General features: G+C 42.6%; 3 protein-coding genes across 5 annotated transcripts in view; 1 reads left to right on the plus strand and 2 right to left on the minus strand.

Moving 5' to 3' along the window:
• Positions 1–8,508: 8,508 nt before the first annotated feature.
• On the minus strand, positions 8,509–21,511 carry slc38a6 (solute carrier family 38 member 6). The gene is made up of 16 exons (XM_034575421.1): positions 21,270–21,511; positions 18,919–19,049; positions 18,204–18,277; positions 16,810–16,862; positions 16,657–16,696; positions 14,575–14,653; positions 11,727–11,812; positions 11,582–11,640; positions 11,429–11,500; positions 10,934–10,990; positions 10,403–10,482; positions 10,188–10,288; positions 9,945–10,069; positions 9,172–9,316; positions 8,748–8,842; positions 8,509–8,624 (listed from the first exon to the last, which is right to left on the minus strand). Exons 1-16 carry the CDS (start codon positions 21,360–21,362, stop codon positions 8,541–8,543), a joined length of 1,374 nt encoding a protein of 457 aa, XP_034431312.1. The 5' UTR covers positions 21,363–21,511; the 3' UTR covers positions 8,509–8,540.
• Positions 21,512–21,547: 36 nt separating this feature from the next.
• trmt5 (tRNA methyltransferase 5) lies at positions 21,548–25,005 on the plus strand. The gene is made up of 5 exons (XM_034575420.1): positions 21,548–21,647; positions 21,787–22,379; positions 23,202–23,326; positions 23,453–24,092; positions 24,702–25,005. The coding sequence occupies exons 1-5, from the start codon at positions 21,640–21,642 to the stop codon at positions 24,758–24,760; spliced, it is 1,425 nt and encodes a 474-aa protein (XP_034431311.1). The 5' UTR covers positions 21,548–21,639; the 3' UTR covers positions 24,761–25,005.
• A 15-nt stretch (positions 25,006–25,020) lies between these two features.
• Positions 25,021–27,209, minus strand: part of mnat1 (MNAT1 component of CDK activating kinase) — a 37,332-nt gene continuing 35,143 nt past the window's right edge. For all 3 annotated transcript variants that reach the window (XM_034575424.1, XM_034575422.1, XM_034575423.1), the window contains one exon: positions 25,021–25,328. In XM_034575424.1, coding sequence (XP_034431315.1) covers positions 25,208–25,328 — 121 coding nt within the window. In that variant the 3' untranslated portion in view covers positions 25,021–25,207. The remainder of the gene's footprint in view (positions 25,329–27,209) is intronic.

Below are 27,209 nucleotides of genomic sequence, written 5' to 3' on the forward strand. Positions count from 1 at the left end.
GATCATAAAAGATCACAAGTGAGTGTTCCTCCGTCGATTAAAGCTCCTTAAAGGATGTTATCTTGTTGTACTCTCCAGCAGAGGGCAGAACAAGACTAGTTTTCCCACTCCTCATCCTCCACCCTCTTCCTACTCGCTGCTCGCCTCTCTCTCTTATGATGAAGTAACTTTTAAAAACCTGTATAGTTTTACGTTCTCTCCCCCTCGTTTCACCCCGGAGCCGGAGCTGACATTTTTACAGTCGAGGATGATTTGTTTTGTTTCTTTGTTCTACTGGCAGTCGCCCCCCTCCACTTTTCTCTCTCTCCCTCTGTCTGTCAACTCTATGGCTCTTTTCCCTGCATCCCTCCCTCCTTATTCCCCATCTAACTCTCTCTGTCATAGCCAAATCTTGAGTTATGCTCCCATGGGGGACCTTGACATGACTGTAGACTCCACAACAGACACCTCACTGGGTGTTGTGTGTCGACAATGTACACACACTGACATGCGCAGGCCTTAGATACTCACAGGCCTGGATGCATACAGTACTTCTGATGTATCTCCTCAAAATGCCAACTTTTTTATTGCGCACAAGCACAAGGCCAGCTACCAAAAGCCTCCCATATTTCAGAGTGGGCCGATTCTCCTTATACGACTTAATTTCAGCCACCTGTAGAGTTTCCACGTCCACTTCACAGTCTATGGTCCAATTTATGTCTGTGTAACCCGGGACAGCTTAATCCTCTGGCTCCCTGCCCAGGTACACCCTATAGCTGCAGCTAATGAACCATAGCATTGGTGCCAAACAGGGCAGCGGGGAATACGGAGAGTATGGTTCAGATACGGCACAAACCATTTCCCAGCTCCTGTGACCCTGGTGAGAGAAATCCTACAGGGTCTATATATACTATACCTCCCCACCAACCAACCCAATTACATCCAGCGGTCACTGGGTCCAGAGCGAACCCCCACCTCCATCACCACAAGACCCCAAACTTACCTCAGGTAAGGCCGTATAGAAACATACATGCTATACTGAGCTCACACACACACACATACACACACTCACAGGGGCTCGGCCGTGTGGAAGCCGGGTCACTCCATAAATCACACCTGTAAAAGCTGATGTGGTACTAAACGTGCTTTATTCATGAGTGGTGTTTACTGCCAGTGTTCCACCACAGGAAAATACAACTTAAGCTAGCACGGCTCGGCAGAAATTACACCAAGACGTGGAGGTAATGCCAAATGACCTCGTATAATGTTTCGCTGATGCTGGTTATTTTGCTAGTGTTTTTGCCAACTTTATAAGTGTTTTCATTGAACATCAACAGTGTAAGATATTCACGCACTAAAGTAAAGGAAAAAAAAGGTAAATGCACTATGTTCACCTCGTTTTGAACCCCTGCTCTCAGTCTCTGCTTCTGCCTCAACCCCAAATACACAGCACACATTAAGATAAAATAAAATTATATGAGGGGAGAAAATACATCGAAAGAGAGACGACAAATAATGACGTAACGATAGAAAGCAATTCAAAACGACTCTCATCTGACCTGTCAGACATACATTTATGAGAGATAAAAACACTTATTTTATGAAACTACTCTCGAGACTTCCCCAAGAGAGAAACTCAGTTGTTTCACCTTTATGTTGCACACAACGTCCTTGATCCTCTGATCGTAAGATGAGGAGATAGAGTGTTTCCAATTCAAGAGCATTGAATGCCTGGCTGGCAGGCAGGCTGCTGAAGGCCATGACGTGACACAATCAAAAGCTCCCAGTTAGCTGTGATACCAAAAGAGATTCAGGTTTATCACTATATATTGACAGAAACATACAGTAAGTACAAGGTTTGCAGGGGACTGCCCACTTCTAACATTGGGATATATTTAAGACAACCTTTGGTTAGTATAATGATCATGTACACTGAGCCCCAGATCCTGCTCACATGCAGTTGTCCATATTATCGCCTCAATTACAGCAAATGGGAATTAAGAGCAGACCACTTTGTTCCCAATCTAAATTCAAAACAGAGAAAACTGAGTTTACACAGCCACCATTGCTGCCTGATATTCTTATTTATCAGCTGATTAGATAAAAACAGCTGAACCTTGCTGGTGAGTTTGGAGGATGTGTTGTAAGGAGAAAAGGAAAGGGAAGAGGGGACTGACCATACTTAAAGGTGGTGTTGTGAAAACTGCAGGAATGTGAGAATGGTCTGAGCTGTGTTGGACAGCAGAGAGCAGAGCATGCAGAGTGGTGTGGGTGGGTGGGGGGGCTCTGTCACAGCCCCTCCAGAGTAATTGGCTCCAGATGTGCGGCAGCGTGGCCCCTGCGCCAGCAAGGCGTCAGGGCCGCATTAAGAGCTCAGCCGAGGGCTGATGGGATCGCAGAGAGACAAGCTCACCCCCCAAATAACACTGAGCCCCATACTGCGCTGCTGACCACAGCGCCTCTATCAATACCTCTGTTCTCCTGCTCATCATCTGACAAAATAACACCACTCTGCCGTTCTTCTTAAAACACCACAGAGTCTGTCTTGTTTATTTACAGAAGGCGGGTTTCACTCTTGACCTTGATGTCTGCCCCTGAAAATGTAAACCTCTGTCGTTCCCCCTACAGGGTTTATTATGTCTCTGTGACTGTGGTGACAGGAATCTACAAGTCAAGACTCTTTTTTTCTCATCATTGTGTTTCTGTTGTTGTGTTGAAACAGATTGTGGACTGACAGGTGAAGAGTGTGTGAGGTAGTTCTTACCCTCAATACTGTTTCACGTCACACAATTCAAGACGGCAACATGTTTGGTGCACACAGTTGTTTTCAAAGAGTTTTCAGTGCTTTTGATGGATCTTGTGTGACGTTCAAAGTGAACACAAGGACGGAGACTTTTCTTGACTGCTCGTATTGTCATGTGTAACAAATGGAGTCTGACTATGTCTGCGTTTTGTGATTATTTGATGGAAAGGGCTGGACAACAAATGTGTTTGGAGGCGATCTCCATTTATTCTGACAAAACGTTTTACATACTTTTTAAACAAATTAAAAATGAGAAGTAGGTTGGCATAAGACACCTTTCAACTAACGAGTCCATTTAAAAACACAATAACAAATAAGCTGGCATATAAAAAATTTGAATGACTGAAATGTTAAGTACCTCTCCCATGGAGTACAACAACAGAACGGGGGGGGGGGGGGGGGGGGGGGGGGGGTGATGCAGTAGACACATCCTTTACAAGCAGGGATCCCCATAAAGTGGCAGAGGGGTACAGTACTTTATCAAAACGTTCCACATTGATGTGCAGGCCTGTACATGCCAGGTAATTACTGTGTTCAAATATACTGTGGAAGTATAACAATGAAATAAAATTCACATTGGATTCAGTGACATATAATACTGCTGTATGATTGACATTGTTACACATGCTGCCCCATCAACACTTCAGCAGTTAAATCCTGTGGATCACACTCATCACGTCAAAAAGAAACTGTCATCTCATGTTTTTCCATTTTTAAAGCTTGGAGTTTATTGCATGATTCTTGTAATTGCTTTAATGAAGTCCTTGTTGTGTTACATTTATATACTAATTCTTTGTGGTGTTGTTTGATTTCCGTTGTGTTGTTTGATTGTGAACATCTCCTGTTCTCAGGTTTCTCTTAAAAAAGGTATCAACGTCTCAATGACAGTGTCTGATTAAAAAATGATTCAATAAAATGTCTGAGACACGCTGGATAAAGAGCAGAGGGCGGTGACAATGTGGAGTCTCATTAAGAAGCAGTGAAGATAAGTCGCCTGTTGAGATGTTGTTGTAAAAGATAATTCTCTTTCCTTCGGTTAGCGAACATGCCTTGTTTGCTGAAATGCCCTCTATATTTCTTCCTGGGCCTTTTAGCGATGCAGTTTCCCAAGAGGAAATCTGATTGTAAAAAGATTAAATCATTCTGTGACCAGAGCATCTGCTGTCTGAGAGAGAGTCCTCAAAGCAAGAGGGAGGAATGCTCTTACTGTGACACAAAGAGCATGTTTACTGATCGAGCATGGAAATCCATTACAGACAGAAAAGCAGCATGAAGTTATAGTAGACGGGGAGAAAGGAGAGACTGGAAGGAGAGAAGAAGAATTAGATGGAGAGCACTTCATCAGCGATGACACTTGCGTATTGATGGCGTTTGCCGAGTTGCAGTCCACCACCATGACTAACAAAACCACTCATCATGCCAGCCAGCATTGAAATGCATGTGTGCAAAGACCCATGAAGCAGCGAGGAATGTCTGTTGAACAAGGTCATGTGGGTAAACACAGAGCAGATGTGTCTGTACTTAGCTAAGCCTCTGATGTCCACTACCTGTGACGGCACGTTGCTCTGATGTCGTTCCTCGAACACAAACAGGAAGTGGAACACTGCACTGACTCACCACAAAGTCAAACTGAGCTGTTTAGACATCCGGATGCTTTCTGCACGTCATCTCCTCCAATGGCTTCAATTCAATTTGTTTCATATGTAACCCATGTAAATCATCAACGCCTATTTTCTTATTAATGAATCACCTGAATGTTATTTAACAATATTTATTGGTGTATCATGTTACTTTATCATTGGGAAGCTGTGGCTCAGGGGGTAGAGTGGGTTGTCCAATGACCAGAAGGTCAGCAGCTTGAACCCAGTCCCCCCATTCTACGTTCTACAGAGTCCTTGGATAATTAACCCGAAACGGGCCCTGATGGCTGTGCTGACAGTATATGAGACATGTATAATGAGAAAATACTGCACATAGAACATGTATGAATGTGTGTGTGAATGGATGAATAGCAAAACTGTACTGTAAAGTACTTTGAGTGGTCATCAAGACTAGAAAAGTGCTATATAAATACAGACCATTTACCATTTACTGCCTTTTATTCCACACTGTGGAATTGTATAGTTTGGTCACGTTTGCATTTGTACTACTACGACATGGAGGTCGTCACCGGGCGACTAAACCTACACATCTACGCTTTCATCTATTTCCACTGTTAGAGCTTATTTTTTATTCATTACACTCATACTTCAAACATGTATTCCTTTGCCTACCACTATTTTCAACTGTCTAACTGCCTACTTTACAATGTAGCAATATTAATGGTTTATCCATTATTCTACTTTTAGCTAACTTCAGGGTTTTAGTCATTCATTTCAACACAACCAACTGAGACTCAATAGAAAATGTTCTTAGATCAAGATACTTAGATCAAAAGGCAGAATTGGGAGAGATTTTGTGATTTGTGGAAGCACCAATTCTCCACCAAATGTGGCCTAATCCTGCCTTTCCATTTTAAAATGGGGAAATAAACTGTGTGTGTTGAAGTATGAAACAATAAGATATGATGATTGGTTTGCTGGCTGCATCTGTATCTGCAGGAACAATATTTGTACCATTATTTGTTTTTTCTTCCACACTTCTCATCTTGTGATGCCAGCATTTAGCCTGAAACATAGAACTCACAACTCATTTCCTTCCACTAGAAGCGTATATGTTTTACCTCTGTCTGCTTGTTGGTTTATTTGTCAGCAGGATTATGCAAAAACTACAGAACTTTTCTGCTAAACCTGGTCGAGGGATGGGGCCTGGAAAGTTTGATGCATTTCCAGACTAAGAGGGGGATCCATTTTTCTGGCACTTTCTTTAACTATATTTTATGGCAAAAAAATCTTTTACGCTGCCAGACCACTTCTTTAAAAACTGGACAATCAAGTGTAGGATTGTTTTGCGGAGGTATGTGCTCTCCTGAGTGCTGTTCTAGTTGCACAAGACCATGAAAACCATTTCATTATCAGCTGTACCTCCTCTTTACACAAATATTTGGATACATGTCGGATAAAATCACAACAAATCACATTTTAGTTGAATTTTAGTTTAGTTGGATTGGATTTTTAACCCCTGGCAGCTGCAGAAGTTCTCCATGGTACACGTACCCACAACTGATCTAATCCTAGAAGGCAGCTCCTATAGAAAATAATAATAATAAAGTAGGAAAATATGTCAAAGGTCAAAGTGTGGACATTCAGATCAGACCCAGCTGTTACTCAAAACTCCCGATTTCCAACAACAGAAAATAATTTTCAAAGAACACAGCCAACACCTCTTAAAACAATACAAGAGCAGAGGCAGCCAGCAGGGTTTTAATTTCAGCCCACCAGCGCTCCACCGCCTCCCTCCATCCTTTAACCCTGGGAGATGGTGTTGTCATACTGCTGGACGTGGGCCCGGGGTGTGAGTGAGTTTAACTAAACAAAAACACTCCCACCCCGAGCAGAGGACCCATACCTCAGTTGGACCTCCAGAAGAACAGCTCTGCTCTGTGTTAACGCACATTTTTCCAACACATGATAAAAGTGGGAGAAAAGTGGAGCATCTGGTTATCTCCTCCTAGTTAGGCTTTAATAAACCCAAAGAGGAATGTCTATGAAATGAGGAACACAGGGGCGGCTGTGAACACAGTCTGACACCAGGTGGTGATCTTGTGCTACATAAGGAATTGGCTCAGGAGAATGTGTGTATGGGAGCTTCAGAGGTTATTTTACTGGTAACACTGGGACAGCTGATGGTAGTTGCTAGAACACATAGTAACTTTCAGGTTTCATTTCTACATTAAAAACATAACGTAAGGACCAGTGCTGTCATAGGATACACATCTGTGTAGTTTTTGTGTTGTCAGATGATTTCACTGTTTGAGGTTTCAAACATGAAGAACTATCCAAAAATCTTAGAAAACAAATTGAGAGAGAACATGTGTGTGTGTGTGTGATCCAGGTATTACTCATGTTGTTGGGACGTACATTTGTTCACAGTCCCATTATGGGAACTTGTCCTCCTTATGGGGACAAAAAACATGTCCCCATAACGTAAACCATAACATTTTAAGATGAAGACGTGTTTTAAGATTAGGCTACGTTTTGCTTTAGGTTTAAATTAAGGGGTAAGGGTTAGCATTATAAGCAAGTAGCAACTATGGTTAAGGTTAGGATAAGTCTCCAGGAAATCAATGTCAGTCTAATGTTAGTGTGTGTGTGTTGCAGAACTTTGTTCCTTATTTCTACCCCATTAATCATCCCCTGACCCTTCAGGAGTTTGGCCTGGAGGGGAAACCACTGAACGACTGAAATAGTAGATCAGAAAAACTAGCCACACTTTGACAACAGATGCATCAGTATTAACTGTCTTATAATATGTAGAATAAAAAATGTATCAATCACACTTTTATTTTAAAAACATTCTGTAGATAATACGTGTGTACTTTTACTTAAGTATATGTTGGACTGCAGGATCTGTAATTAAGTATTTTTAGATTGATCTATTGGTACATAAGTTAAGGAGACGAGTCCTTCCTCCATCATTGACTGAACCCACTCACTTTACATATTCAGTGTTGATGTGTAGTTGTGGTGCACTTATTATAATCATAGGAGTGTCTTCTGGAGCAGTGGACTGAGGCCGGGGATATTTCCTGAACTGGGGGAACCTCCCCTAAGGGGCGTGAAGAGTGGGCAGCCGCTTGTTTCTGGATGGGCGGTGGGCCGGTCCGCCTGATTCCTTAGATTAAAAGCAGCAGTTGGGTGGACACAGGTTCCAGAGACAGCATGAAGACAATCTAAACAGCATCATGATTGGAAACGGACCGAGCATGTGGCTTTCATTAGCTACAGGCTGAACACACATCACAACACTGAGGAGTGGGTCTCAATGTCAATACTGCGCCTGTCAATCACACACACGGCCATGAATGTGACATGATAGACCGGTGAGTTTTCCACAACACTGATAAAGATGTCTTTTAGTGGTTAAATGAGCAAACTGACATATCAGTGAATAAACAATTTCCCTTTTATTACAGGCCCCAAATATGAAGAATGACATGATGTCACATTTTAACCACATGGAGTGTATATAATAATTAACTGGTCCAAACAAAGTCATTTATTAGAGCATAGAAAGTAGCAGCAGAACCATTTAAACCTGAGATCTGAAGGTTTGTTAGTGTGAGTGGCAAATTAATACACGGATTAAAAAGATAAAAAAGCTTAAGAGCTGAAAAGAACAATAAAGTGAAAAAATAAAAAGACGTAGCCATAAATCAGGTAAAGTTAATTAGCCAATGTGATGTGCAAAAATTTAAGAGAGTTGTAAACCTGACACATTTATGGTTCAGACAGCATTTTTCATATGCATGTACAGAGATTGTATAGATAAGGTGCATGATCATCCACATAGAGAAACAAGGCAACTTGGAGTAAATGTTACCCATCTTTGTTTCAGGCAGAAAAAATAAGACTAATCTGAAGGTCAGCAATTAGAAAAGACCTGTAAACCTGTAGACCTGTAAAAAGTTACTGAGTAGAACATGAAAAGTCCTTGTTTTGTTTTAGATCATACATACTGCGTTTGGTCAGTATTTTCGAGTTTAAAAAAAACTCTCGTCTACTGTATAATAAACAAAAGCATCTGTCCGATATCCAGTTCTCGGATTCTTTGGCAAGTTTTTTTTCCCTTTCTTTGCTCTTATGCTTGCGAGTGGGGGTTAGGAGCTCTGTGCCCACGTAATGACGATGACTGAGAAGCTGGTGAGTCCCATAATGAGGCCGAACACCATCAACATTACAGCCTGGAAACACAAAGAGCACAAAACACAACAGCTCTTAGACAGAAATGATTAAAATTGAACAAAAAATTATCAAAGTGGCTCGATCTCAATAGTAATTAAGGTTTATTCTGAGTGTGTTTTTACCCCAATGGAGTCAAAGGATCTGAGCGGCTGTGTGCTTATCCTCAGGTAGAAGATTCCAGGGAAAATAAACAACAGACAGCTGGATGTTGTCGACCCTGAGGAGGAGAGAGGAAAAACATTTGACTCACACAGACGACAGAGAGCGGCTTCATAAACCGTTTTAAGCAGGACTGCACCATTAATCATGTATGAGGGTTACTCATAGATACTGTGATTTTAGCCGCCACGATCAATAACTGTGGGAATATTGACGTCTTTGCTGAGATCTCGGCTGCTTTTATCATCTGCTGCAGTTACAAACAGTTAAGAACATTCAAATGGTCACATTTAATCTAAAAAAAACGTGTTTGTAAAACAGAGAAAGATTAATTATATGACTAATTAACAAAGCAGTTTATATGTATATCTCAAAAACACCACATACCCACTACTCCGAACACATTTCTGATGTCAGGTACAAAGATGGCGAGCAGCAGCACCACACCCAGGACGAAGAAAGTGGCGACGATGTGGATCAGCCAGGAGAAAGGACGTCCTCCACAGAGCAGCAAGATGAGAGCTTTACGGGCCTGGAGCACACACACAGTGATGAAGCTATTTCAAAACAAATCAATCATCTGAAGACATCTCACATATCATTACTCCTGTGTTTTATTATAGCATCTGTCATCACCTGTTTATTCACCAGAGGCTAAACGCTATGTGTTTTATGTTTAGACAGATACATGAATGAACATATATCTGCTTACCACTGCATTATAGTGTATTGTTATCCATTGACATACAGCTGAACTTGTTGGAAGTTGTGAAAGTGTTGGTCTGTTTTTCCCAAGATGCCAAAGAAATACATAAATATGTAAATTGAATATAATTAAGTTCCTTTTAAAAGGGGGAAAAAATATCAAAATAGTAGAAATCTGTGAATTTTATAATTAATGTAAAAAAAACTGAGAAACAATCATTCAAAATCGATGTAACAATACCAAAAAGAACCAAATATATAGCTCATTTCAAAAGACAATAATCTGATTGACTTGGAACAGATTTGTTAAAAGAAACTGTTGTATAAAACACTGACGACCATTTCTAGATTTCTTATAATTTCATAGATTTGAATAAGGAATCTGAAATGGGTAAAAGAAAAATTGGGATCATCTTCCGTAGTGCTTGCTTGTATCGTGGTGTCTGTGTACTCACGGGGAAATGAATGAGCGGTACAGTCAGCAACACAGAGAGGAGGATGGCTATTCGAACCGTCATCACCATGATGTCCCGCGGCAAGTACATGTCGTAGCCGAGCAGCAGCTCAGAGTTCACCTGGGCTTTGAGAGGGAGACAGGGAGAGAGTGAGGCCATGATGTGAACAGATGTGACAGAATATTTTGAAAAGTAGCTGCAGTCGTTTGTTTTACTCGGTGATGTTTGTCCCTGCAGGCTTACCATAGAAGGTGAGGTAGCCAAACAGTGCAGAGATGAGGTAAACCAGGAAGCTGAGGCTGATGCTGACGTTTGTGACGTTCTGCATCCTGGCCTTAGAAGGTCTGAAAGACACACGGAGACATCACACATCATTACAGCAGATGTTGAATAATGAGTGCAAGCATTTAAACTGGAAAGTGGATGTAAAGGTAAAGCTGAGAGGCTGCAGTGCTGACCGGTCCAGTTCGCAGTAGATTGGCAGGATGGCCGTGTGGCACAGGAAGGAGAAGGCCATGGTCGGGATGGCATAGGCGCTCTGCAACACACAAGCCATCGTTAACAAATTATCATCTTACAAAGGGGGCAGAGGGGTCATGGTATAGCTTGCATCGTAGCGATCACCATCTGGGTCACATTTCTGAGCAAGATTTATTCACTCAAAACGTAAATATGCATCTCTAAATACCACGCAAGTGCAAGTTTTAAGGATCTTGTGTCAAAACAGCATCTGAACAACTGGAACCAACATGTGCTTTGTGTGTAATTCTGCATGCCACATGTACATTTGACCTTTATGTGTAACATACATGTCAGAGGCAGCTGCATCAGCGAGCTTGAGTTGCGTACATGTGCAGCCCATCCTTCATAGGTAAGGAGTGGGACTTGTCAGCAGAGTTAAAGACGGACCTACTTTCTGCAGCTCATCACTGCCAACTCACAGGTTGTGCATGTGCAGCAAAAAGAAAACACCGGTTGTATATACGCACCTCGCTGGAGATGACGAAGAGTTTGGGCGTGCACTCTGAATTGGTGGAATTTGACACCTGGAGAAAACAAGGAGAGAAGAGGGAGCGTGTTATTTCTGACTTCTGCAGTGCTGCTGCAAACGGAAAGGAACATGCAGATGAATTCCGTCGCCTGGGTCTGAGCTAGAAGGAAAACAATTAACCGATGCCAGGTCTGAAGTTATAGCACGGTCTGTATAATTTCTATAGGTCAGAGTTCACTTCCAGGCTCAGGCGAGGTCACCTGCACTTCCTTCCCCTCAGGACTGGCATCAGTCACTGTGTAGAGAGCTGCACAAGCTCCTCTGGTCCTCATCAGCCAGAGCGGACCCAATCAGTCAACTCAATCCTCTGGGTTTTTCCTCCTAATCCTGTGGCCGTGACCGTCTGCTCCAGACTACCTACCTCAGACCTGGGGTATCTCATGTATGTGTGTTTGTGTAGATAAGCAGGGAAGGAAATGGGGTTTGCTGTTACCTGGAAGGCTCCTGAAAGCGTGGTCAGATTGCGAGGCAGGGGGCAGGGGATGGACCATTTCTTGACCACAATCTGGAAACATCAGAATAGATAAATATGAGAGTGTTGAAGTAAAGAAAAATATAATTTTGAAGGGGTGGTAATAAAACTTACCACAACTGTAAAGTAGAGCATGAAGAAGAAAGCTATGCTGCTGGTGTATCCCAGGAAGCCTGAAACAATAAGAGACATATCTGGTAAGAAATAATGATTCAAACGAGTCGGAGCAGAAAATAAAGATACAGTTTGATAGACTTACCAATTCTTGGCAATATTGACAAAGGTAGAACAACACAGATGGTGACAAGGATCAGGAGCAGCCTGCCGTCTTCATACCAGGCGTTTCTGGAAAACAGAGAGAGGACACGAAGCGTTAAAGGCCTGTGTTGAATCAAGCCCCATTTCTCACTCTGGTCTATCTGAAATCTCAGGGGACGGCAGAGATGAATCTTCTGTTCCTTAAAAAATGGACTGGCTCTGGAAATTTGTCTCCATTTGGAGCTCAAATAAAGAGCGACAGATTCGTCATGTGGTACGAATTAAGGGGCTTTAGCTCTCGCAAACCATAACAATTATGTAATTCACATGCAAACGTTGTGTCGCTCCGTCAGATGAGACCACATTTCACTTGCCGGGTTTTCGGAGAAGGGGAATAATATTTTCCTTTGCCGAGGGATAGCCTTGACGGTTTACTCAGGATTGGGGAGCTATTGGAGGAAGAGGAGGAGGAGGAGGGGCAGCACTCGAGGTGACACATGTGGAAGGCATGCTGGCTCCGCCGGGGTTGGGGTCGGGCGGGAAGGGTGCCGCCTGGTGCTGCTGTACGTCGGGCCGTGGCGTGGGGTCAGGGGGGACTGGCTCCACCGCTCTTTATGGGGCTCCCACAGTCAGCAGCACCTGCTCCGACCACATCAACACCCACTGACCCCTGTTTGGCAGTTTCACAGCTGTGGCGTTTCCACAGGCGCTGATGGATTTGTCTCTGCGTCTACACTGTTTCTGCGCTGTAACTGGATGACCTCTGCTCTGACCTCCTCTCTCTCTTGTCCAATCACCTCCACTCAAACCTAAGTTTAGCCGTCAGGGAGCACTCGCTTTGCTAACCCCCCCCCCCCCCTCTCCACTTTTACACACTGTTATGCAGACGCTAGGATGTAAAAAGAAAAAAATCTCCACCACCATTAGGATCCACTCTCAGGAGGCTCGGGGCTTACTGCAAAAGGCGCAGGATACAGAAAAGACCCATGAAATGTGGAACATTTTACGGTATAACAAGACGCAGGATAGCGCTCAGTTAAGGCCGGAGTGTGACTGCCAATGAGTCAATCTCCTCAAAGTCTCGAAATCAGCAGAAATCTGGCCAAAGCAAACCCACAGCTGTCCACGTATCGGGCCTTGTTACGAAACTTAAACAAAAGCGGGGAAACTTAACCAGGACGTACACTCTTCTTTTGTTCGAGCAGATGACGACAAATCTCCACTCTGCGGCGTCGGAATAAATGAGCCAGAAAAATAGAAACGCGCTCTCATATAAAGCAACTCGTTTATTCCGGCTTTGATGGCACCGAGTGTTTGTCCGTTAACATCCACAAAACCCGCTCATTAACAGAACTGTTGTGTTTCCCTCGGCGGCGTGCTGTAATTAGAATGGCAAAACTGATATCCCCTTGTATCAGTCTGATTCCGGGGGACACATGTGCGAGAGATTTGGGGGGGTGAAAGGAGCAGCGCTAATACAAAGCAGCTGTGTGTGTGTGGAAGAGTCTGATGTTGACGGATCGGGCCGAGAGCAGCTCCAACTCTCGCTTAAAACCAGTGTGGCCAATAATAAAGTGATAGAAGTTACATTCTTGGCCGAGGGAGGGCTCGTCCACGCAGGCCAATGAAAGACACAGGCTGCTGCTGGAGGGTGATGAATGGCTCTCTATCATAAATACATTTCCTCTGGGCATGATTCACACTAAACACACAACACTGAACACGAGTTTCCCTCCAGTCGCTCGCACACTTTAGTCTTCGTAGTGTCCTGTGGTTTGGTGAGACATCTTCTTCCACCGCATCAATCATACAAGTTTTTTTCCCGACTGATTCCAGTTTGGGCAGCTTTGTGGTGCAGAAGTGTCAAATTTGGATGTTTGATGTCCAGAATGTAAAATGTACATTGTCATGGGAACAGCAAAGACTCATTCTTTATCTTAACGCAGCTAATTTGAAAGAATATCTTGGTTCTGACCGCAACTGTGACAGATTTTCAACCTAAATGTTTTATTGCTGACGGATCCAGTGGTGCCATGTAACAAAGTACATTTATTCCATTACTCTATCAGTATTTTACTTAAAGGTCCAGTGTGTAAGATTTAGGGGAAAGGGATCTATTGGCAGAAATTGAATATAAAATAATCCTAGTGATGTTTTCACTCGTGTGTTTCATCTAAATCGTACGAATTGTTTTCTTTACCCTAGAATGGTCCCATTGTATTGAAATACTTTATATTTACATCGGAAGCGGGTCCTCTCTACGGAGGCCGACATATTTTTTACAGTCGTCCAAACTGGACAAACTAAAAACCTTTTGAGGTTGTATGACAACTAAAGGTTTCCACAGGCTCTCTTTCATGTCTTGAAGGGGAGGGTGAGGTGAGGGGTATTCAGCTGCAACATGCAACTTCACCACTAGATGTCACTAAATTCTACACACTGAACCTTTAAGTAAATTTATCTTCAGGGTACTTTTCACTTTACCTCCACAACATGTATTAGCAAATATCTGTAATTTCTACTCGACTTGATTTTTAAAATGCCTTTCGTTACAAGTTCACTTTGGTTTTTTTGTATATCTTTTTTAAATGAATGAATAATAAGAGGGGAATTGGTCAACTGATCCAATCAGGCAGATAACATTAGACCCGTCTCTTCTGCCATTAAATAAAAAAAACAAAAAAACATTAACTTTGAAAAAATATTAACTAAGGTGCACAAAAACAATGAGACTGTTCCGGTGAGGGAAACTTTTACTTTCACTGGAGTACATTTTTGTGTATTTATTTGTGCTTTTACTTCAATAAAATGTTTGCATACTTCCTCCACCTCCACAGCTGTACACCTACCCTGTGCTGTCCGGACTCAGGAAGATGCTTATGGCTGCAGGAAGCTCCGACTTCAGGATGAACAAATAGGACGACATGGCTGAAAGGAGGGAGGGGAGAGAACAAGATGTGTTTTCACACTGAATAAACAACACATAGAACACAATCCTACCAAACTAGTAAAAACATAAACACAACGGCCGACTGTAAGCTGCCACAAGCAATCCTACATGGTGGTGTGAGGGTGGTGTGTGTTTTCCAGCACTAGGAAATGGAAGGCAGGGTGGAGGGGGGTACCGCGGCTCTGAGTTAATGCAGATGGGTGGGGCAGGCAGCTCAACGGGATCATCAGCAAAGCCCCTCGGTACAGACATTATGCAGATCTTCCAGTTGCTGGAGTAGCAGCCAGGATGGAGAAGTGGCCAGGGAGGGAGGGAGGGAGGGAGGAATGCTAACAATAATGATCTCTGACGCTAATCCAGGTATTTCTCCCCCTTCTCCACCTCACGAGGAAACAGGATATTATCTGAACCTGACAGGCTCCAACATACTTCCACATACGCTCAGGCAGCCAATGAGAGAAGGGATCTGGGTCACTTAATGAGGGGTACATCAGCCCCAAAAACACGAGGGGGGTGAAAGGGGAGAGAGAAGATGGAGAGCGCGTTGGGAGAAGGCAACATGTTTGGTCTGATGCAGTGTGTGGTCAGTCATAAAGGGAGATAATGTTCGGGGATTTCACTTTGTGAAGCCAGGCAGAGCCAGAGTGAGCTGGGACCTCACTGCCCCTGGGGCAGGTCTTGCTCTCGCCGTTTAATAAGCCCAGACCATAATCCCTCAGATCCTGTATTTGTTTATAAAAGAAAATTCCTCCAATAACCCTCTAGCCCACACAGACACAAGGACACTCACTGAGAATAACTCAAGCCATTTATAAGCACTCAGATCCGTCAATAACGGGATATTACGAGGCTGCAGCTGCTTTAGTGTTTTAGCCAAAAAATGTTTCACTGCAAACGTTCCTCCAACAATTTAATTGAACCATAAAAGATGAAAAATCTTTTCATCCAAACAAATGGATACAGACACGCTGACGGGGGATCACACACAACAGGCATAATGATGCAATGGTTTAGTTTCATGCAGTTGGTTACTGTGAGCACAACAACACTCTGATGGGAATTCCTGGAGGTATTATACTTACATGTCTAAACAAAAAAAAGGCCCTTGAGTGATGAGAAGGGATCGTTATTGGCCAAGTGGTAAATCAACACATTCTTATGTAATGTAAAAAGTGAAGGAAAATTGCTGTAAAGCTTGTGAGTGTGGTCAGCAGATAGTGAGCGAGTGTGTCCGACAGAGGACAGAGCCACTTTCTTTTCATTAAGAGTGAGGGGAGAGGTGGGCTGTGAGAGCTCTGAGCTGCACAGTAATTAAGGTCAATTGGCCCATCAGCCTTTGGCAGCGCAGATGAATGTTTACCCAGAGTGAGACTAATTGCACTCTTATAAAAGGGGCCCGGGGTGTGGACAGATGCGCGTTGGAGTGCTGGCTCTCACAATCTCACACATACTGCCCCATGCTGGGAAAACCACAAAACATACCAGAGGGCACGGCAATAATCCACTCAGCCGCGCCACTAATGACTGCCGAGGAGCTACCACCACCGCTCTCCACTGTCTGGGAAGCGGCGCTTTTGCGGCCGAGGCACTGATAGAGATGGCAGTGGAGGGAACAGGGAGGTGGGGGGGAGAATAAATGGAGGGGTCCCATTAGGTTACTCAACACTGAGAGGGTGGGAGTGGGTTTACCATCAGTGATCAATTAGACACAAAGTCAGGTTTCAGGCCCAGGGGAGGGGGCTGCGAGGACAGCGGCGACAGAGTCAAAGGTTATCAGGGGAATCCGTATAATAGCCTCATAGGAAGGAGGGAGTAAAAACCCAGCCCACAGCTCTCCAGTAGGAGGCGCTATCTACCTCCTCAATGAACCAAGAGTGTGGCCCTCTGTACTCTGCTAATGTAAAAAAAAACACAAAATCAGTTTGTCCAGCGCGTCAGAAATAATGTGTGTAATGGTGCAGTGAAATGGAGGCTGACTTACCACCAATATTTTGGATGAGAATTGCAACTCCCACCAGAACCTTAAAAAAAGGTCAGAGTGAATATGTTTCTGAGTCATGTTGAAAGTACAAGTGTGTGAGTTCCCTCTTTTCTGACAGGGTGAACTCACACTAATCCAAATGTCAACACTTACTTTTCCTGGTTTTCTCAAAGCTCTCCCTCCAAGATCTTCATAGGAATTGATGCCTGTGAGAGAAAAGTCAAAAACAATGAGACATAACATACTAGTGGAGCACACACCTTCAACAACACACCTTCAACAACACAACTTAATTCAATGGAGCTGCACCACATTACAAGCACTCATAGAGATCCAAGAATTATTCCCTTGGAAAGATGTGGAAATGTTGGAAAGAAAATGTCCTTGATCCGCCCCCTGATCTGGAGCTGCACCAGAATTCTGTTCGGTTATTTTTGTGTAATCTTGGTTACAAATAGAAATAAAACAAGCGGACAGGGGTGAAAACATAACCTCCTTGGTGGAGATAACTACTCAAAGATGTATATAGGCTATATATGAAAAAAAAAAAAGTTTTAATACTTCGTATTAGTGAATTTATTTTGTCTAACACACAATTGCAGGTCACCTGAGGCATTAAAACATAACTCACACATTACCGGCCATTAAGTTTGTGTAAAGAGTTAAATTCCTAATAGTTTTTGCCTTTTGATATTTATCCAGTAGACATCCAAACATAAACCCATGAAGCAAATAACTCACAAAAATAAGAAATGGAAAGTAACAATTAGAAAAGGCAGAATGGGGTGAAACTGCCATTAAACCATGTCTATTAAATTAGGGGAGGAATTCCACACAAATTAACTTCAGGAAAAATACATAAATATACATAAACTGAATTGGGAAAGAAATATATCATAATTCTCTTCTGTGCAATATCCATATTCATATGTAATAACAGTTTCGACCAATACTGAAATTAACCGAGAAAAGGTCAGTTTTCTAAAATCATACATTTCATAAACAAGTTATTATTTTTCTATATATATTTTCTGTATATTTCTCTATTTTATTGATTTTAATGTTGTTCTTTTAATGTTTTATTGTTCTTTTTTTATTTTTTGCATTGCTGGGTATGATCTGGCATTTCTAAGATTTGCTAACTCTGCACTTTTTTGCACTATTTTATTATGTGAAGTACCTTGTAACTCTGGTTTCGAAAGGAACTATAGAAATACAGTTTATTATTATAATTATTGCTTTTATGCTCTAACTTCACATTTTCAAAAAGACACTGGGTGGTAATTAAGAGTAAACATCTCTTTATTATCTATTTTTGTTTCCCCTCTTGGCTCCTTTGACTCATTTTCAAACATTATTTTAACATCACATGATTCAAATGCAAAAGATGAAAAACAAAGTGATGGAGAGACAACATGGTCTTAAATAAACGACAAAGCGGGTAGAGGGGGGGATGTTAACAAAAATGTGGATGAAATCTCATGGATAAACCCACATGTGACATGTTCATCCAAAGTTAGACTGTGTTTCTATTGTCAGTGTCTCACCTGTCTGGTCACAGAGCTTCAGAAGGAGATGTATAGAGTACGCTGCCAGGCTGGACACTAGTACCAACAGAATACTGGAGAGGAAACAGAGATAGAGCAGAGATCAGTACACATAAGGTTGACATTCACAGTTTTTTATGCTGTCAATTGAAGATGTTCTGATACCATTCTTCCCCTCCCGATAACTGGATTTTTGCTTTTCGACAAATACAGAGCATCAATCTGATACCAGTGAATTTAGAAAAATAACAACTTCACAGTCCTAACTGAAAAAGAACATGAAAACATAACAATTATTTCCTTTGAATAGCTCTTAAAAATGAAGCCACTGATTTTACAAATAAAGACCTTTCATGTAGAGTGGAACAAATCTTGGTGAAGAAGCCGCTCAACTCTACCGGAGGGACGGACATGATTTTTCTAAATATATTCCCTCATTATATGATTTACAACATTGTTTTCATCCTGATCAAACCATTCAGCGAGAACTTGTTCTGTCCCACCACTTATTTATCCAGGTTATTCCATTAATTTGTATCTAAGTTATTGTGTATTTATAGTAAGGGTTTGTGCCACTAAAAAAGCACATCAGCCACAATCATAAGAGTCTTACAAACCAAAATGAACTCCCTGTTTTAAACCTCTGCCTCCTCTCATTTCAATAAAATACCCTCAAACAGCTCTTTGGGAAAAGGTGGAATAAGAGCATTCTTACCAGAAACCAACTATGCCTGTGCTGGCCATAGCATAAGCTAGACCCAGTATACCACTGCCCATGATGGCGTTTATCAGGTTAAACACAGAGGAGACGAAGGAGGCTCCTTTGGCCCTGGTCTCCACTGATCCCTGCACACATATACAAAAAAGAGAGAGATGGTTACATCAATAAATATTCCGATGGAGAGATAGAAGATGAAGATGTGAAGCAGTGAGTGTGAAGACAAAGGAAAAGCAGAAGAAACCTGATTATTTATGTAAGAGCTTTAGGAGCATTGCACCCGACAGCATTATGAACAACTGGCCGGTCCTGATGATGGATGTCATGAAACAACGCGGCAGTGGCATGAAGGATCAGGGACTGGAAATGGGAATGGATGGGGTGGGATTTGAGCGGCTGGCTGTGAGACAGCTGCCTGAGCTCAGGATAAGGGGAGCTGCCCAAACTGCTTGACCTCTGTAATAGGGGATATCCTGCGGAGAACGAGCGGCAACTCTGGTGTCAGTGTCACAACAAGCTCAGATTGACCTGTGGGCCGCTGAGTCTGATTCACCCTGAGTTACAGTACCGGGAGACAGGAAGTCAACTGTGGAACCAGGTGTATGAACATATAGACAAATGCTGCTAAATTAATTAAATACTACAAATGTGACCTTTAAAATAAAGATGCAACCGTAAAATAATGTGAAAAGAGATAAACCTATGCATTAATACTGATGCATTTTTCACCATCTTATTCTTACTGAGGGCCACAGTGGGGTCAGGCATATCCCAGCATGCATCAGTCCAGCATGGTGCTGGGTGAAACAACAAAGTCTACAGGTGATAATCACCGCTCGTTTCCCTCTGTGATTGGTTTTAGATTAGTGATAGGATTAATCTAGATTAAGCGGAAGCATGAGTGGTTAAATCAAGTAACCTGATGTGACAATGTGTTAATCACACAGAAGTTTCTACTATCCCCACTTCCTGTGAGTGTGCATCTCTGACAACAAGGCAGTTGATTAATCACAGATAAATGCTGATTGATAAACTTTATAATGAATTGGCATCCACCGAGTCAGATTACTCATCACTGCATGGATCCATTTTTCTCTGCTTTCTCAAATCTGATCCACTTTCTAGTTTGTTAGTTTGTTCAAATGCTGCAGTGCCTCCACAGATGGAAAATATAGATAGAATAATTAATAATACACAGTGGCAACACCTTCAGAGGCTTAACTGGAAAATGTTGACATTTTCAAAGCCCAACCACATGATCTAAATTCACATAAATCTCCTCACAGACTCAAACGCCAAAAGTTATTCACAGAATCAATATTTAAAAAAGTACTCAGTGACAATTAATTCACATTCAAATTTTAATTTCTCGGGTAGAAGGCTTAAGGTCTTTAAACTTAACAGAAATAATAATGTGACATATGCCATTACAACGAGCGAAATGGACCGATAAAGAAATTTCTATCTTGAAATAGTTTTCAGCCAAATCGCTCAGCCCTATAACATCATCTTTGAATGTGTAGTAAGTGGACTATGTAAAAGTTCCTTCAGAACCACTGTTTTAATGAGTGCTACTAATTACGATGAATAAACCTGGGTTAAAAAGTGCAGCAATTTACCTTGAAATGATTACTAGTTTTTTGCTTCTATTGCTGCGCATGTTTGTCTTCTGCTTATTCATCTCTTTATTTGGCCTTTACTAAATTGATCTACATCATGATAACTGTTTTAAATATGTAACCTGTTATTTTTATTTGATTTTAGGCAGCCAATTTTAAACCTGGCCAGGGACCGCAGATGAAAATTAGCCTTCAGGTTAACTCTGGCACTTTTACTCTGATGTTCCTCACACTCACTGTCCCAGAAAAATACACGTAATAATACAAATTACAACTAAAATTTGTATGTTTTACGGATTTTGATTCAAATGTTATCATTGGAAGTTTTACAAAATATTTACTTGTTAAAATTGCTTAACAAACAATACATATGTTTACAACAGTTTTTCCAGTTGTTTCATTTATTCTTTTAAAATATTGTATTTGTGACTAAACACAGTTTAATTCAATGTTTAGAGGGAACTCTTCGTTGTAAATGACACATATAATTAGTTTCTATTTGTCGTAAATATAAATACATATATATATCTTTAGAGGGGAAAGAGTTATCTTTACTTTAGTTTAGTTTATCTGCAGTGTTATGGTGGATTTTCTATGCAAGTGCTGACAGAAGAAAGAAAACAGGAAGGAAAGGACATTATCGCTGCTTCACTGTTAAAGTTCATATATTCAGACTGAAACACACGCACAGACACACACAAACACACACACAGATGTTGTTATACTCACATTTGATATTAAAGGCGCAGTTTCTTCGTCTCTTCTGTCTCCGGCGACACGTTCCCTGTATAAATCTACACCGATGTCTCCGTTAACACTCATGTTTCTGCAGCGGAGACCTGAACACACAAACTAAAGTTTACAGCTGCGTCTCTTCACTATATCTCGGTTCAGTCTCTGATTCTCTCGTCAGCTGATCACTTCTGTTATTGTTGTTGTTCACCGGCACTCGCGTCACGTGCCTGTCATTTCCGTCGCTTTAGCACGTCAGAGAGGAACCCGTCCAATCAGGGTTCAGCTCACCGCCCGTTTGACCAATCAGCTCTCAGCTCCGGTCCCACACTGATGACGCAACACAAGCGTGCCCGAGAGCGGAGGGATGTCAAGGTCTGAGAACTTTACACTGAAATCTCTCGCTAATAATGACATGATTATTACCTTTTTAGCCTTATATTGTTAAATGTGTGTTAAACTTTCACTTGGTTTACATTGTGTGTGTGTTTTCACTGTTCTGCTTCCATTCCAGGATCCTCTGCAGAGTCTTAACGTCTGCACACACACACAGAAACCTCGAAGCAGCTGCTGCACACCTCTGGTCTGCAGCCTCTCCATCAGCCTCGCTCTGTCCTGGCTCCTCTCTGAAAACCACAATGGAGCCTAAACTGTACCGGCCCCCTGCAGGGGTCCGAGGCATGACCTCCCTGGACAAAGAGGCCTTCACACAGACCATCACGGTCCCAGCTTTACGGGTGCCCACCAGGGTCTTGAACAAGGTGATAAAGAGCCTGAAAAAGTCGACCATCCAGCGCCCAGGGATGCCAAGAGTCGTCCAAGACACAGATGACGGAGGCGACTTCCGTCTTATCCTGTTGGACCCTCACAGAATCTCCTCCACGAGCTCCTTCTCCGAGGCCGAAGCCGAGGCGCTGAGGTCCTTCGAGGTCCCAGAGGAGCTGCATTCCCACGAGCTGCAGCTGACCTACGACAACCTGAAGAGCGAGGAGGTGCTGGAGGCCGTGCTGCCTCAGGGGCAGGACGTGACCTCCGCCTTCAGCCGGGTGGGACACATCGCGCACATGAACCTCAGGGACCACCAGCTCCTGTACAAGAGCCTCATAGGTGAGATGCAGACGTGAAAGAACCTTGATAAAGATTCTCCAAGTGATTTACAACATCATTTTCATTCTGCTCAATCAAGTTAGTGTCCCAACAATTTATTCAGGTTTCCCCTCAATTTGTCCCCCGTCTCTATCTAAGTTTGTTTCAGGTATCTTTCACTCTCTCTTTTATAAGGTTTTAAACTGTTAGTATTAATTAAAAATACAAACTATATCCTATATTTCTGGCAAGGATGTGTGCCACTAAAGCAGCGTATCAACTTTTAACTTAAAAAGCAAAGGAACTCTCTGTTTTAGGTTTCATTCAGTCAAGCTGCACCACATTGCACACTCGTAGATATCAGTTCCCTAAACCTATTCGATTTTTTCTTTTTGCCAACAAGATCCATGAATTATTCTCTTACAAATCTACATAAATTCCATCAACATTAAAGCCCCTGATCCGGATCCACACTAATTTAATTGGTTCTTTCTTGTTTTCTAACGCGTTCCACCAAGATGGAAATCTGTTCAGTAGTTCTTTAGTAATCCTGCTGACGAACAAACCAACGAACAGGAGCGAAAACATTACCTCCATGGTGGAGATCAAAAATACAGATAAACCCCCACGGCCATGGTGCATATCCCTAATCCAAAATGTTGTAATTTCAGATGACCTATCTAATGTTAATTAAAAATAATACAGATATTTTAAATAGCCATTATTTATATTTTATCATGACATTATTACATTTCTGAATTCTTAAATCAAACTAACTCAAAGAAACATCCGGTTTATGGAGTTATACTCACTGTCACAACTTGTCTGTTGCTTCCGTTCTAGGTCAAGTCATCATGGACAAAAACCCTGGCATTACCTGTGTGGTCAATAAAATAAACATCATCGACTCAACGTACCGAAACTTCAAAATGGAGGTGGTTGCTGGAGAGGAGAACATGGTTGCTAAAGTAAGTTTTAGAACAAATACGAAGATAATTACATGTTAATGATACACACATACTGTATGTGTAGGAACATCCAACGAAGTTTGGAGAAGCATCTGATTCTCAACATCACTTATCTGTGTGTTGCAGGTGAAAGAAAATGGGGTGACGTACGAGTTTGACTTCTCTCGTGTGTACTGGAACTCCCGGCTGAGCACAGAGCACCAGCGCGTGGTGCAGCTCGTCAAACGTGGGGACACCGTGTTCGACGTGTTTGCTGGCGTCGGACCCTTTGCCATCCCCGCTGCACGCATGGGCGCCAAAGTGTTAGCCAACGATCTCAACCCAGAGTCCTACCGATGGCTGCAGCACAACTGCAAACTCAACAAGGTGGAGAGCAAAGTGCGGACGTTCAACCTGGACGGCAGAGCGTTCATCCAGGGCCCCGTGAAGCAGGAGCTGCCTGCGCTGCTGAAAGGAAAAGGCAGCGTTCATGTGGTGATGAACCTGCCTGCTTTAGCTTTGGAGTTTCTGGATGCATTCAGAGGCCTCCTGCACCAGGAAACCCCCTGTGACGAGAACTTACCCACGGTGCACTGCTACGGCTTCTCCAAAGAAGACGACCCGGACACAGACGTGGTGAAGAGGGCGTCCCGCAGCCTCGGGTTCCCCCTGGAGAACCGATGCTCCTTGCATTTTGTGCGTAACGTAGCTCCCAACAAAGATATGATGTGTGTGAGATTCACAATCCCTAAAGAAGTCCTCTTCAGCAGCAGTGATGACCAGACAGGTGAGAACTAATCTAAGTTACGTCAGTGGGACCAAACATCAAAACTGAATGTGATCTATAGTAGAAACTAGAACCAGAAGGTGAGGAAAGATCTGTAAACTAAACATCTTGTTCGTCAGACATTTTACTAGAATTTTTATGATAATTGGCAGATTAATCAATAATGGAAACTAGAATGACACTCACCTCCACCGAGGCCCCTTATGAAACCACATTTCAATTCACTAGATCCAGATTTTTGTTTGGATCTGCACCTAATTGCACACACTCATAACAAACAGTCCCCTAAACATGTCTTTAATTATCTCATCAAGATCGGTCAATTAATGTCAAAATGTCAAAAAATGCCCCATCACGTTAAAGAAAGTGAAAAAAATCCTGGATCTGCCCCGAAATCTAAAGGGTTCTGTCTTAGCCCCGAGTAGTTTTTGTTCAATTCGGCTGACAAACAAACAAATAAACCAAGAGATGGGGGATGGGGGATGGGGGGGGGGACTTCTCTGGGATGGTAATAATCTTTAGTTGCACATCAGCCAATGTCTGTTTACGAGTAAGTTTCATTCTATTCTATTCATCTCTAAATGTTTGTTTTTTTTTATCTATCCACAGAACCCTCAGAAGAACCTGCCCCAAAGAGACAGAAGTGTGAAGAAACAGATTCAATATAACATTTTACAAGGAAACGTTTTATTTTTGAGTTTTTTTGTTTTATGAGAAAGTTTTAATACGTACATTTTTTTCATCTTTTACAGATGTTGACAGATCTTGTCACCAGAAATTGAAATTAAAACCAGTTTTGGTTTAATAATTTACCCGTTTTTCAAAAGAGAATGTATCACAACTGTTATCATTCAGGGCTTGACGTGTTGGGTCCTGCGTTGTTTCTTTTCTTAAATAAACCTGTAAAACGATGGACAGACGCTTGGTGTTCTTTTTGATTTATTTTATTGTAAAATTTACACAAAACATAAAAAAATAAACCTTGACCAAAAAACGGTCATAGTGTATCACCACCCACCAGACAGCAGCTCTCCATGGTGGCAGCAGAGCATTATTTATAGTCCATTCAGTCACATATTAATCCAGTAGCTGCTGTTACTCTTTGAGCTATGAGTTCATCCTTTTGAAGGGAACAGCCCGCTGAACGCATCCTGGACGGCTCGATGACACGCCAGAGCCGAGCTGTATCCTCCAGCTGTGTCCTGAGGCATGGCAGCCCGCACGTGGTTCAGATACCTGGGAACACACACACACACACAGCTGTGGTCAGCAACAGGAGTGAGGTATTTTGTAAATAATGTGAGTGACTGGCAGCTTGAGAGCTGCTTTAGAAAAAAACCCAAAAACTAGTTCCTGTGAGTGTAACTCGAGGGTAAGTTTATTCTTCATTAAATCCACACTTGAAGTTATTTTCTCTGGCTCTCTGAGACACTTTGTCCCTTTGATGAGATCAACGGAGACAGACGGAGTCGTACCCCAACACTGGAACACCTTGTGCCTAAAAGCCTCTCCAACATGGCTCTATTAAAGTATTATAGGTGTCTTTTATTTTTTGAGTGCTTACAGATGTATCCTGCCAAAGCCCCTTTTCAGGATCTTAAGTAAAAGCCAAGAGTCACTGTTTATTTTCACATCGGCGCACAGACAGAAAAACAGTTCAGCTGTTAATTTAGTCTCCGCTGTGATAGATGCCCCTGTACTTATGAGTGTGTTTGTTGTGATGGGGGGGTAACCTGGTTCTCCAACCACTTTAATCCTTCCTCTACAGTTATGTGCCATCAAAAAGCAATCATTGGGTTGGGGGGGGGACCTCCACACATGATCTGTCGCTCTTTCTCCCAACATCTAACTACAAAGCTAAAAAAGCAAAGTCCCCCAACGACTGAGACAACACGTAGCTTTGCCCATCGATACGGCCCCCCCCCCCCCCCGCAGAAATCATAGTCCTCACAGAGAGGTCTAAAGCCCTCACACGAGTCGGGCTTCATGGCCCTTGTTCCTGTGAGCCGGGGGGAAACTTCAAAGTGAAATGGGAATCAAGAGCACAGACAGTCCTCTGTGATTTCTGCGCTCATTCAAGCTGCTTTACAGAGTAACCCAACACCTGTGGGGAGGCTAAGACTGAGAGCTGAGGCATGTGTGTGTGCGTGTGCGTGTGCGTGTGCATGTGTGAGTGTATGAGAGATGGACAGGCAGAAAAAGGTGTTGGTGAAACTGCAGCCTGAACACATCATATTTTCGCTCTCTGGTGTTTTACGACTCTTGATTTTAGTTTGCTCATTTACTTGTAACGCAATAAAAAAAGAATGAAGTGAAACATCCTGAATTTTAAAAACTCGACTGTGACATAAACACGTAAAGTCCAACATTCATGAATATTACATACAGGAGACGACCTTGTCAAGTTACATGACGGACGGCAAAAGTGAGAAGAGGCGCGGCGAGAGATGTCAGTCAGGTCTCGCACACAAAGACCACTCATCACCCACTAGAGAAACAACACACAAGTTCAAAACAGGAGGCTCAGTGATTAATAATAACTTCATTAGGCCCAAGCTGCTGTAGCCTGTCCTTCAGAGCACTTGAGGGAGGTCTTCTCGAATGGCTTCCTGCATCAGATGAGTGCTGTCTATTGATTATATTGTACTGGGCCTTTTTAATGGTGAAAAAAGTGGGCTATTTACAGCCCGGCTAAGTCTGCTCTTCCTGCTAATCTAATCCCCAAGCTACTCATGTGGTCATTCCTTCCAAGAAAGCTGAGAGCTCTGTGTAACCTTATACCTGCCTGCCCCTAAGGAGGGAGCGAGGGAGCAAAAAAGAGAACATGAGAGAGAGCGAGGGTGAGGGAGGAAGAGGGTGAGGAGCGTGGGTGGAGGGGTGGGAAGTCGAAAAAGAGGGAGGGAGGATATGAGGTGAAATCACCTTTGGGTATCATCGCCACAAACCCTCTTCTCTTAAACCAACCCTGTCTGCCCTCTGCTCACCCCTAACACCCCAGGTTAGTTCAGTTCTGCTCCATTAACTAGGCGGAGTGTATCCGCATCTTCCTGTAAAGGCCGGCCTCTCGCATGTACGCACGCATTTACCGGCTGTGGATGTTCACGGAGCTTAAAGATG

The sequence above is a fragment of the Hippoglossus hippoglossus genome, chromosome 22 (assembly GCF_009819705.1).
Source record: "Hippoglossus hippoglossus isolate fHipHip1 chromosome 22, fHipHip1.pri, whole genome shotgun sequence".
Lineage (NCBI taxonomy): Eukaryota > Metazoa > Chordata > Actinopteri > Pleuronectiformes > Pleuronectidae > Hippoglossus > Hippoglossus hippoglossus.

Coding starts and splice junctions, on each gene's coding strand:
- slc38a6 (XM_034575421.1), bottom strand. CDS start 21,362: ATGAGTGTTAACGGAGACATCGGTGTAGATTTATACAGGGAACGTGTC. Junction 14,654..16,656: donor TCTCATCCAAAATATTGGTG/GTAAGTCAGCCT, acceptor CCCTCCTTTCAG/CCATGTCGTCCTATTTGTTC. Junction 11,501..11,581: donor TGCTCTACTTTACAGTTGTG/GTAAGTTTTATT, acceptor TGATGTTTCCAG/ATTGTGGTCAAGAAATGGTC.
- trmt5 (XM_034575420.1), top strand. Junction 22,380..23,201: donor CCTGTACAAGAGCCTCATAG/GTGAGATGCAGA, acceptor CTTCCGTTCTAG/GTCAAGTCATCATGGACAAA. Junction 23,327..23,452: donor AGGAGAACATGGTTGCTAAA/GTAAGTTTTAGA, acceptor TGTGTGTTGCAG/GTGAAAGAAAATGGGGTGAC.